The sequence below is a fragment of the Hipposideros armiger genome, unplaced genomic scaffold, assembly GCF_001890085.2.
Source record: "Hipposideros armiger isolate ML-2016 unplaced genomic scaffold, ASM189008v1 scaffold_195, whole genome shotgun sequence".
Lineage (NCBI taxonomy): Eukaryota > Metazoa > Chordata > Mammalia > Chiroptera > Hipposideridae > Hipposideros > Hipposideros armiger.
This window is the reverse complement of record NW_017731545.1, coordinates 924619-937539: the sequence shown is the minus strand read 5'-3', so window position 1 is coordinate 937539 and position 12921 is coordinate 924619. Positions and strand designations below refer to the sequence as shown.

At 45.0% G+C, this 12921-nt stretch overlaps 1 protein-coding gene across 1 annotated transcript in view; it reads right to left on the bottom strand.

The window, feature by feature from the left end:
- SLC24A3 (solute carrier family 24 member 3) overlaps positions 1–12921 on the bottom strand; it is a 501111-nt gene that overhangs the window by 416656 nt on the left and 71534 nt on the right. Inside the window, exon 2 of the mRNA XM_019653117.1 lies at positions 5807–5935. Within this exon, the coding sequence (XP_019508662.1) occupies positions 5807–5935 (129 nt within the window). The remainder of the gene's footprint in view (positions 1–5806; positions 5936–12921) is intronic.

The following is a 12921-nucleotide window of genomic DNA, read 5'->3' as shown; positions in this document are numbered from 1 at the left end:
CACTGGTTTAGGTTTCCTGGACTGCTTTTATAAAGAACAGGGTTTTAAAGAACGCTTCAATAAAAAAGTCCTTTTAAAGCAATGTTGAAACTAGAAGAAATTAACAGTGTCTGGCCCTTTCTCCCAGATCCTGAGACTTTTAAACTCTTCTTAGTGTGAAGCAGAAAATCCTAGCCTCCCCATTTCATCCTGTTTGTCTATATAGTGGCCTCTTAAGCTAGAAAACAACGTTAGTCAGAAGCCTCCTACTTAATCCCTTGATATGCCTCCTTCGCACAGTTGTAAGAATGTTGCATCATTGCTGAACTACACTAAATAGCCTATCCATCCTTAAGACAATCTTCAGAATCCCACAATGTTCTAATGTACCTCAGAGCAGTCAAGTCCCTGTAAATGATCGCCACCAGTCTGCCCTCCATTATATTTCTGGTACCAAAGATAATGTAGCTACAATTTATTAAGCACAGACTGTGACTGAGGCTGTTTTACAAAGCTTACTTACTTCGCCTTATGATCACCACAATTCTGTGAAGTGGGCATCTTTAAGCTGCGTTTTACAGATGGTGGAAATGAGGTTCAATTTAGGAAACTCACCTGGCATCACACAGATAGAAAGTGATGGAACTTAGTTTTAGGATTTATTCTGCAACCCAAGCTCTCTCCACATTATTGCCAATGACTTCACCTATACTCAAGCATTCATTATTTTCCCCAGGGTTCTTATATTTGCAAAGAAAAGATGCAATTTGCAAATGGGCACAACTGGGACAATTTCTACCTCACTTGTGACCCTCCCAAAGTGAGAAGAGAATCAAATTGTGTCACCTTGACCATGTAAGAATCACAAATGTTAAGCCATGAACAAAAATAGTCTCAGAAGACATAAAAGTGTGGGTTGTAATTTTTCTATAGAGGGAGTATATTGCTTTTTACTTGTAATAAGTACAAAGGGAAATAAAAAACTTTGTTTTTTCAAAAAGGAACAAGTTTGGGGGAAAATAACATAGCAAAGACCAGCTAGCTGTTCACCAAACCTGCTTTCTCCTCTCCCAGGGCATTCATGTCCCAGCTGCCCATGCAGTTAGTTGTCATGTGGCTGAGCCCTGGCCAATGGAGTAGAGCAGGAGTGGGGGTCCAGTCCATAAGACCCGGCAGCTCAAAATCCTCCATGCTTTTCTCTCTTAAAGCAGAGAAGCAGAGCAACCTTGAAAACCAGGTGTGAGGTTGGGAAAGCCTCAAAATGGAAGGCTCCAGAGTCCATGGCCCACTTCTTGCAACACAGCTACCCAAAGACCAGAACTTTACATAGAAAGAAAGAAACTTCTTTTGTGTTAAACTCCTAAATCTGAAGGACTTACTTGTTACAGCAGCTACTATTACCCTAATTCAGTAAAGAATTTGATACAAATTAAATAGCAGATCACAATGCGTTTCTAATTTTTTCCACTTAAGAATGTCAACAGCTACTATTTGAATCTTTATGAAAATTACAGCTGCAGAGAGAAGTTAGTGAATAGTACAATAAATCATAGGTTTTATGACTTTTTTAAAAAAGCTTACTTCTTTCTGGGTTCAAGCCCAGGGATAAAACACTGAGGTGACTGAAATTTGTCATTCCTAATATTGTGGCTATATTTGGTTAAATAAAATATATTATTAAATTAATTTCACCTGTTTCTGTTTACTTTTTTAATGAAGCTACTAGAAAATTTAAAATTACATTTACAGCTTGTGTTTTATCTCTATAGGACAGCGCTACTCTAGATCATGCAGATGTCCAATTTTCTATTTAGCTACCAATATTCATGAAGTGTCTATGTGTGGTAGTTGGGGGGGCTGCTCTGCTTCTGACAAGCCCTGTGAGTTTGAGCAGGTCTTTTATCCCCTCTGGATCTCCTTCTTTTCTTCACGTAAAAGATGAGAGAGTTGGCCCTGTCATGCCCAGCAGTGTAATTTTGAACCACTGGACCCTGATGTTATGACTTAAATTCAAAAACAGGAGGATCCCAGCATTTATTTTGCTCACGACTTGCACCCTGACAGTCCTCCCTGCTTGCCACTATGCGCCTGGCCTCCCGTTCTCGTTCAAGGGCTCTATTCATCTTTTGGATCGCACCACATGACTGCTCTTGTAGGGACCTTTGGCTTCCCTACTCTATTCACATTCAACAAATGATGTGGTTTCTGGCAATTCCAGTTAATACCTGATCCAGGGAACACTCCTGGCACACCCCCTTAGGGTCAGTCCCCTGCTAGGGTCTCCATGGTCTTGTTGTACAGACCCTGCTTGTCTTTCCATCTTCAGAGACCTTAGACCCAACTAAACCAGGCAGAGAGAGGGAGCGGAGCCCTTTATCGAAAGAAACTCCAGTAATCTCAGAATGAAGCTCATGCCAAAGGCTATCATTTTAAATAGCTTCCTTCTTCCAAAGTTTATTTGAAAGAGGCACTAGGAGGAAAGACTCGTTTCCTTAAAATATCAAAGAACTAAACACCAAAAGATGATAGATACTTCTGGAGACAGACTGCAAAGTGTATAAATAAAATTCTGCAAAGTGTACAAATAAATATTACAAAGTATTCATTTCTGCAACAGTTGTCCACCACACTCAATATTACATTACCTAACTAAATTTTCCATGAATCAAATTTATTCAGTCAAATTTCTCTTAATAGGTCATCTGAGTAAACAGTTTCAAGTGTTATTTACCAAAAAACAATGTTTCCAGGCTTTAGATGAAATTGGCAGTGTCAGGCTAAGAAAACAACCTTAAAAAATTCACAGAGGGCTGGAAAAAATGCAGAAAAATTTGAGCCCTGAGGTCAGCCTTTTTCATACAGTTCTAGAGGTAAAAATTGCAAATTTCCACCAAAACCACGTCTTTAGTGGCAGGAGAAGAATTCCATTTTAAAAAAATCTAAAATGTACAAAGCAACATGTCTTTAAAGTGGCAGTTGTCATATGAAGAATGTGCCATCTCAGTGTTGTCACACCAAGCACTGCCACTTTATGGAGGGCATCCTGCATCCTGGTCATCCCCTGGTCGGCTGCTCTGAGAAGCAGACAGAGGCTCCTAGTTTTTAGAGAGAAGAGGGAGCGGGAAGGAGAAAGGAAGATGGAGGTGAGAAGGGAAAGGTGGAGGAGATGAAGACGGGGGGCGTGGGTGAGGAGCACAGGGAATAAAAGGAAGATTGAGGTATGACATGGAATTTTGCAAATGCAAAGAAGTTATTAAGGAAAGTGGAGCAGGCACATTTTGGGGTGGAACTTTCTATGAATTACTATTCTGGAAGTTTTTTGGAATTACCTGATTGGTGCAATGAAAGGAATGGAAAAGATAAACTAGAAGCAGGTCTATTTCATAGGTGAGGAAATGGACATCTGAGGAGCAAACCAGCCCCATACCTCAAACGGACAGTACAACCAGAATAGCACTCATCCACCTCCAATCTCTGAATCTACTTACTGGAATGACATCTAAAGCCAGGGGTTCTGAGAACACAGTCTGAGAAGCCCTGTGACATCACAAGTAGCACTAGGTGTACTTTATGACAAGAGCCAAATTAACCCCTGCCTGCAACTGGCACCATTACTCACATGGCCACAGCATACACTAGCACCCAAAGTGCTCAGGTTTTATGTAATCACCCCTCCAAACAGAGGGAACCCTGATGCGTCATCTTTGTAAGCATACAACTGCTCAGCTGACATCATCACAAATAAGAAGGAGGCTCGTCTGGAAACCATATGGCTCACTTCCTAGCCCCTACAATTTAAGATGTTTGAGAGCAATCACCACTACATTCAACCATACAAGTAATATTCATTGTGTAGAGGGCCACTTTGACCTCTTAGGTGAAACTGGGCAACATGTTGTGAATGGACCTCCCCTTGGTTCATTCCAGCTCTTCCCACCCTACGGTCAGAGAGAAGATGAATACTATTAAATTTTAATTCTAAGTCAGGAGCTCATGAGCACTCTGGTTCTCAACTTTTCTCATAAAATATTTATTCAGTCAAACCGAGATATAGACTTCCAACAGCATTCTGGAAAGAGCACCAACACAACTGGCAGCCATGTGAGTCTGTGGCAATGTTTTGATCACGTTCTTATACAAAGAGAAAATTCCTCAGAGGAGCTATGCTCATTACCATTGCAAGGGTTTCCAAGCCTGTCAGTGTTAGAAGATGGTGCTTGAACCTCTCTGGCCACTTAGCTGACTGTCTAGACCTGGGGCACCTGAGGAAGTGACCTATTGACTGAACCTGATGAGTTATATCTGCCTATTCCCATAAGGAAGGGCTGAAAAATGTAGCTCCATGACCTATTTGTAATGGAGGGATGGGTGCCCTGGCAGACAGTGGGAGATTCATGGGTGAGCTCCCACTATAAAGCTACCATACACAGAACACTAAGCTGTTCACACTTTATTACTTCATTGCCAATTCTCACAGCAGTCGTGAAAGATCAGAATGATTACTCAGTTATACAGACAAGCAGACAGAAGCTTAGAGAACCTGAATATTTTGTCCAAAGCCCATAGCTTCTGGGCTGGGATTCAAACCCAGGTGAGTGTGATCCCAAGACCCAGATTACAGATGTGGCTCTCAGATTTACACATCTACTGTATATCCTTGAGATGCATCTGAACTGGAAATACAGGAGCTATTTCCACAGACAAATGCAACTTCTAGACCAACCCATCCAACAGACCTTCCTGAGATGATGGAAATGTCCTATGATCTGTGCTGTCCAATATGGTAGCCACAAGCCATATGCAATTAGTGGATATTTGATGTGTGGCTACTGAAATTGAGAATCTAAATTTTTAATGGTATTTCATTTGAATTAATTTGAATTAAGTCACCAATGAATGTCCACATTAGACAGCGCAGTTAGGGACATTTTATATCAAAAACATTCAGAAAACAGAATTGTCAAAGCCACCTGGGGTGGGCAAAGCAGCTTCATGAAGGAAAGAGGCTCCGGGCAGGCGCTGATGTGTTAGGATTTGAACAGGGCCCTTCCTGGTTCAGGCACGATCATTTTCCCTATAGAATCTGGTTGGTGATGGGCCTCAGAAATCGAGTCCAGTCCCCATAGTCCACAGATGAGGAAATCAAGAACATGGCTCCTTTTTGTATAATACCAGCTCTACACAGCATGAGGAGCTCTCCTTTACTCCTCCCACTGCCCCCCTGTAGCCTCTCTTCTCCTCCATTTCCCTGTCCCCTACCTCACCCCTGCCAACACCAGCAGGTACTGGGCTTGTGCTCTTTTGAAAAACCTGGACATCATCTTTTCAACACATGAGGTGAGTCATTTCCTCTTTTGCAAAGGCTTTTAATGTGCTTTATTCTTCTAGACCTGTCACTCTGAGAAAGGCATCTCTTGATACATAAGCAATGCCACAGAGAGATGACATCACCTTCCCCAAACACAACTCCAACAACACAGAACAGAAGCCCTCCATCACTGCTGACCCAACATCCTGGAGCCAGTCATTGTATCACGTTTGACTCCATTCTTTCCCATACCAAAGATGATGACTGTGCTCCTTAACACCGTATTTCCCATGACTTTGACTTACCTTTTTCACAGCTCTCCTAGGGAAACAAAATAGAGGCAGAAACACACCTGAAAAGTCCCCTGGTATTTCACCTTTGAGTTTCTTAGACACCTGCCCCAAACATCTTTAAAGTCTCCTTGGTTTGAAACTCAAAGAAAAAACATGGCATCCAGCTCTTCCTCAGCCATAACCTGATAAAGCAGCAGTCACTGCCCAGAACGCAGCCATCAGTTACCTGGCTCAGTGCAGTTCTTGCTGCTCTGGAGTCCTGCGTCTTCTGAAGTCAGAGTGTCATTCACCTGCATTAACTTCCTCCCCACTCTCCACTGTCTGTCTTCCCCCATGAGGTCCACGAAGTCAAGGTCTGCAGAGAAAAAATAATAACCACACATCACTAACAGCTGAGGTTTAGCCTTTACCAATCTGCGTGCCCAGTGTCTTAATCAGCCATCAAGCGCTCAGCCTTAGACCTTACCATGTTCTTCACCCATCCTGCTTCTAATTGCCGGAGGGCTTCCTCTGGCTACTGGATCGTACAGAGCCCTACCAGCCCTCAGCCAATGACTGGTAGGAAGTGGTATATAAACACCTCACTGCTCCAAAGGGATGACTTTGAGGTGTTTATTTTAAACTGGATTCCAGAGTTTTCTTGACTGGGATTACGCTCTCTAGTTGTCTACAGTGTAACTTTCCTCATAAAGCACACTTTTTTGGCTGCTATTCCCTGTCTTAATTCCCCGCTCCCAATAACATGCTGAAAAATGTTTAACAACCAACTTTCCAGGAGAAAAAGTCCTGATTTGTAGCCATAAGCCAATTTCCATGGTGTAAAAAGTCCCATCATGACCTATTTCTAGCTACCAACATGGCCTCGCTCAACATGAATTTGGGAAGAGATGGGCACAATTAGGTCCACTATGTCAGTATGACTGGCTCCAGCCCACCAGCATCTATTCCCAGACCAGTATTTCCTTGAACCAACTCCCAAAAAAACTACCTGCAATTGAACACTTACTCAGGATCTGCTTCCGGTGGGTTACCCAATCTAAGACACCATTTTGACATCCAAGAGCCTAGGCTAGCGAATGCCACATAGAAAGATTTCCATAAACAAGAGATGAAGGCACCAACAAGGGAAAGTAGACCACTGAATGTGTGAAAGCTGTCTCTAGCTAAGATGCCTGTGGGGGTGGAAATGCCAGGAGAAACAACAGAGACTGAAAGGTACAGGGGAGGGGTGAATGCAGTACATTCTCTGTTAAGGACATTTTGAGTTGAAAGTGTCTGTGGAGCATAGAAAGGGAGGTAAGCTGCCTGTGTAAATGAGGGTGGAAACACCTCAGGGGACAAAGCTAAACTACAGAGAGCACCAGGAGAGTCATATGCACACAGGGAAGAGTATGAGACATGAATGGATGAGGTCTCCCAGAGAAGGAGGGGAGGGGACTAAAGAGAAGGGAAAGGAACAAGAAATTGTGGGGAACTCAACATTCCTACAAACAGCAAGTAGAGTGAAAACTCAGCAAAGGATCATGAAAGGAAGGAAAAGAGCAAGGAAAATTGTGTCACAGAAGGTGAGCAGACAGAGAATTCAAAAAAAAAAAAAAAGAGTGGCCAATGGCCTTGACCACTATGGACAAATCAAGTAGGATAAATGCAAAGAAATGACAGAGCTGGACATCAGGGTGTTACTGGGAGGTGGAAACAGCAGGCAATGGTGGCTCTTTCTGGTGGCTTGGCACTAAACAAAGATACGACATGAGGCAGTGGCTCCCTTTTAAGTGTCCAGAGCTGCTGTGATCAGAAAATGGATCTAAGTATAAGACAAGAGTCTAATTCATGGGCCCAGTGGCCTTCAGAAAAGGCTGGAGGATGCACCCTATTCAGCCACATCAATGTGATGTTCTGAAATGGTCAATGAAATGCTGAAGATCATCATATCCATTCCTCTATTTCCATGGTGATTCGGTTTCCCAAATGTTTTCACCTTTGTTATTGGATCTGGACTTCATGACACCACTTAGGAGAAAGAAAGGGGGGGACACAAACATTATCTTCTTTGTCCACTCTTATTCCTCCAACACCTAATGACTGTTGGCACAGAGTAGGTGCTCAGTTAAGTACATGTCAAAATAATTATTCCCACTTTGTGGATGAATAGAGAGACTCATGGAAGTTTCTGAAAATCACAATGTTTATGAACATCTCACCTAAGCCAACAGGCCACAAATAATATCAGCCACTCATGCATTGAGGTCTTCCTCCCTCCGTCAAACAACATTGCTTCCAGATGTAAAATTATCGATATATTTAATTAAAACTTAAACATACTGGCCAGGACAACTCCCAGATATTTTCTTAAAAAAAATAAAATAAAATAAAGTGCATTGCAGAGCCTAACTAGAATAAATGATAACTTTAGACTCTGAAATAGAAAACCTACATGATAGCCACATATATCAGTTTAGGCAAAATTGTGAGGCTAACACTAAAGATAATTCAAGGGTAAAGCAGACATTAAGACATTTGTGTAGTATGGTTAACCTGAATGGTTAATTCTTATGATTAAGACTGGTGACAAGCAAAGAAAAAAACTTCAAAAACTCACGAAGAAACAACAAGGTCAGTGGCCTTACAATCCTACAAGCAGCCCTAAAATGTGAATATAATACCATATTATCATAAATGATCTGGAAGTGTGGAGAAAGACATCCCATTTGTCTCAGGCTGGGTTTCCGCAGAAGCAGCCCAAGACAAAGATTCAAATACAGGTGGTTTATATGGGGTGGGGGGAGGTGATCCCAGGAATAAGGCAATGGGACAGGGAAAGGGAGACAGTCAATAGATGGTACATCTCAAGTGAGCTTCCAAAATGAATAAACTAGAGCTTGACCCCTCTGGAGAGCTCTGGGGGCCACTGCAGACGTGTATCTCAGACACACAAGGGGTGAAAGAACTCGGGTATTTATCCACCTACTTTTGTTCTGCCATTGGTTGAAGTTTGTTCTCAGGGGATATTAATTCCCTGGCACTTCCAATCTGCCACATGGGTGTCCAAGGGGGGATCTGGTGCCAGGAAAAAGGCCTTGGACAATGAGATACAGGTGCTAAGAGTTGAACAATGCCAATGTGCACTAAAGAGGAAAGAACAAAGTGATGTGGGCCGGGCACCAATGATATCTGCCAGCCTGCATGAGATTCAAAGATGGAGTCATGCTACGGACCAACAGACTGGCCATTCTGCTGTTCTCATAATCTGGGTCAAAGCAAAGTGCTTTGCAGCACTGCAATTCAAAGAAGTGCAAACTTCCAATGACTTCCAAAGTTCTTTCCTAGGCCAAGTTTCCATGGTTCTGTAATTGTGAGAGAAAAGCTGATACCAATTAAGAGATGTAAAAATAAAGCCAGCTATTATAGCAGAAAATCAGAGGATCTTTTTTACAATGATTCAATATTTTCAGGAATTAGAGACTATTAAAGCAGCACCTCTGGATTCCAAAACCTACAAACTTTTATCTCAACAAAAATGTATTTGACCACTGACCACTAATGCAGACATCAGAGTCTGAGAAAATGAGAATAATGAAAGCAAAGCATTGCATTCACTTATTTCCCACTGAGAACCAAGTGTGACATTATAATCCATTTCATTTGTCCTCACAAAATCCCTTGTGAGGTAGGAAGAAACAGTTGGTTCTGGGGTCAACTTGCCTTTAGAGTAAATAAGTCCGAGTAGAAGTCATTTGTCTAAAATCAGAGCCAATCCATGGTTACATCAACTATCACTTACTGGTTATCATGGTTTGCATTTATTGTCTATTTATGTGCAAAGAATTTTCCATTTGTCACCAAGTTTCATCTTAACAACAGTATTATTTTAAACTATTATCTCCACTTGCAAATAAGAAAACTGAAACACAAAGACATTAAAAGACTGGACCAAGGTCACACAGCAAGCCAAGTGGGGCAGAATGGGATTTGAACCCAGGTCTGATGACACCAAAGGCCACATTCTCAGTAGATCCCTGGAGAATATGAAATTCATCTGGTTGCATTATTCAGCTATAGTAAGACAGATCAACAATGCAGCCTGCACCTTATAATAGGTTAGAAGACAGTCTTACTGGACCTATTTCCAAGAAGGCTGTTTCCTCAGAAACAATTAGGAACAGCAGTGAGGCATCACTGCCACGAAAGCATCACAAACAAAAACGAATGGTTCTAAAACACCACTAGATGCTCAACTCAGTGTGGATTTTCTAACAACTAAGCCTGTCCAATTCATGAGATGAAGGGCTATATATTCTTAGATTTAGGGAGGAGGGGCAGAGGGTGGGCAGTGGACAGGCAAAAGAGATTTGGAGAGTGCCCACACTTGGTGTTTTTACTGCTTTCCCCTCATCATCTCCGGGCTTCCTTGGACTTCTCTGCTATGGCAGAGACTGCTCCACAAAGCTACACTTGAGCAATGTCAACAAAAACACTTGGTCCCTGTCCACTGCATTCTTGGCTCCTCATCTGCCAGGCCCTGGAAGTTGCACATTGGCCTAATTAGTCAGGGGAGGGGTTGGGGGGCATGAAGAGGGAGGCAGCAGGCTCACATGTCACATGGCACACGCTGGTGAGCAGAGGCAGTGTGTATGACTGCAGGCTCCGAGAAGGGGTGCGGGCAGGAGTGGGCTGTGGAGATAGCACAGGGTGCCTGCTGGAAGGGGAAGAAGTTCTCAACCCGAGACTCAAGCCACATGCACTAAGGAAGGAAGGAAAGAAAGTGGAGGCTGAGTGCCAAGTTTCCATTACAGAGCTGCGTGTTCACCCTCTCCTGCTCCTTTCCTCCATCTCTCTCTCTCTCCTCTCTCTCTCCTCTCTCCTCTCTCTCTCTCTCTCTCTCCCCTCTCTCGTCCTTCAATCCCCTTCTTCCTCCCTGTGAGTGGGGCCTGCACAGCCCAATCTCTGACACCAAAAATGGATTTCCTTCACCCAGCCTTCACCCTAAGACTAACACACTCTCTTTTCTGTGCACCGTGTCCCACAGGCCTTCCACACTTCCCAAATACTGGTCCCAGGCCCAGGGTGAGATGCGAGGCTGTCTGCTCTCTGAGGAGGAGAGTAAATCCTTCAAGTGGACAGCCAGTCAATGGGCAGATTTGCTGCAGCGTCACCATTACCTTGCATGCCCCTCGCCTCTGTGTCAAGCAGCCTTCCTGCATCTCCCACTCCATGCTCCCAAGAGTTTCAGCCATCTGACTGCTGTGCTGCTAGGGTTAAGTGGCCAAGCTGGGACTCAAGCCCAGATCCGACTCCAAAGCCCAGGTATGCATGTCCCACCTTGTCTCAGAGCTCCAGGAGCCCAGGGTAGCAGCCTCATGGGATCAACAGGCTCACTTTGAGAGATCCTGTTAACCGTCCCCTCCCTGAGAACTGGAATACTGCATTTCTTCTTAAAACCTGGGGCGTACAGTGCCACCACTCTGAAACACTCAGAGGACCAGGGCAATAGCCCCCATGTGCAGATGAGGAAACTGAGTCTTGCAATGCAACACAGTTAACAGCGCAAGAAACAGAGCCAGTGGCGGCAGTGACTGACTTTGGCTCTGAGGCTGGCTCAGAGCTACTCACCAAGGCTATAAATACCAGGCCCTGCGGTTTACACAGCTGTCTCCACTCTGTGAGCCCCGGGTCTTCACCCTTGGGTCAGAGGTCAGGTTTGCATAAGCCCGCAGCCAAGGGACTGCCTTCTGCAGACTCAGTGAGCAGCGGCAAATCTGCCACCCCCACACCACTCCCAACAACCCCCTTCCTGACACTCAACCCCCCAGTCTCAGGAAGGGGAGCCTGGTGGTTCTCCCCCTTGGTGGGTGAAGGGTGGGAGCAAGGGAGGCGCTGGCTTTCTGCATGTGCATTTTCACATGGACTTTCCTGCTGAAATGAGAGCGTCCCTCTTCAGTGCTCTGGGTCCTTGGAAAGGAGCACAAACTGTGGAGGCTGTGCGCTTTCTAAGCCCACTAGGAAAGGAAGAAGCCAGAGGCTAAATGGGCTGTAAATGGTGCCCATCCCCTGCCTCAAAGCTCCAGAAAGACAGAAAAGGGCAGATTCAGAGAACTCAGAGCTGCAGAGAGGCCATGGAACCCATTTAATTTTCTCCTCTTTCAGAGTACTGTTGACAAATCCTGTCCAGTGGATGGGGGAGTCTGAGACCCTAGTAGACTGGGTCAAACTGTCCCTTTCGTGCACTCAAAATCAGCTATGACAATCACGGGCAGAAGCTTTCATGCTGCATTTAAACCTTATCCCAGTATCAAGGCACACACTTCAACTTCAAGAGGCAAAGCCTGTTGAAACTTGACGTTTTTCAATCCCTCAGTTGGACCTCCTTTAAGGGTAGGACAGACAAGGAACCCCGAGCCACCTGCTCCATTGAAGCGGGCACCTCTGCTGCTGCCCTATCATCCAAAGGTCACCTGCTCAGAGTGGCCTGTGAGTAGTAGCAGGGGCATCTCCTGGGGACTGGTTAGAAATTCAGGTTTCAGGGCACGGGAAGCTGGAATCTGCACAGGGCACACTGGAGTCAGCTGCTGCTCCCAGGCCCTGAAGGGCAGTCCTCCCGGCAGGATACACAAAGGGAGGCTGCAGGTCATAGGAAAATGGCCCCTGCCCACTGCTGCCAGGTGGAGGGGTGTGGGGGAAAGCAGGGGCTCTGACAGAGAAAGGGAGGACAGAAAACACACAGCAACTACTGGGGTCCCAGGCTCTGCTGTGGGACCTGTGGTGTCATGCATCAGGGAGACTGGCCCCATCACCAGTCCCCATGCAAACCCACCCACGGAGGGGAAAGTGAAGGTCTAACTCCCTATTTCCCATCCCCCAACCCCTGCTGCTGCTGCTGCACCTTCCCTTCCTTCCTGACACTGACCCCTACACAGCCCCTGGAGGCTGTGTAAGCCCCTGCAAGACTTTCCTTGGGAACAATGGACTTCCCCAATCGCCCAGCCCAAAAGTGTGAGCCAAGAGTCCCAATTGGCCCCAAATGCAGATAGATTCTGCCATGGTTGTAGGGTAAAACAAGTCAGGTCTGGTTGTGAGACTGAGGCAAAGGTGGGGGAACCCAGGGCCCCCACTGCTTCCAGAGGGAAGCCCTTCCTCCAGGAAGCCTTCTCAGACCTGCTAGGAGCCCCTCATCACAGGTTCCCAGAGGAGGGGCTACTTTTTTAAAAAGATTTTTATTGGGGAATTGGGGGGATGGGAACAGTGCTGGGGAATTGGGGGGAAGGGGAACAGACAAGTTGCTGTCCTTTTGTTCTTCAGTCTAGTTGTGGAGGACGTTGCTTCACTGGCCCAAGTTGGTATTAT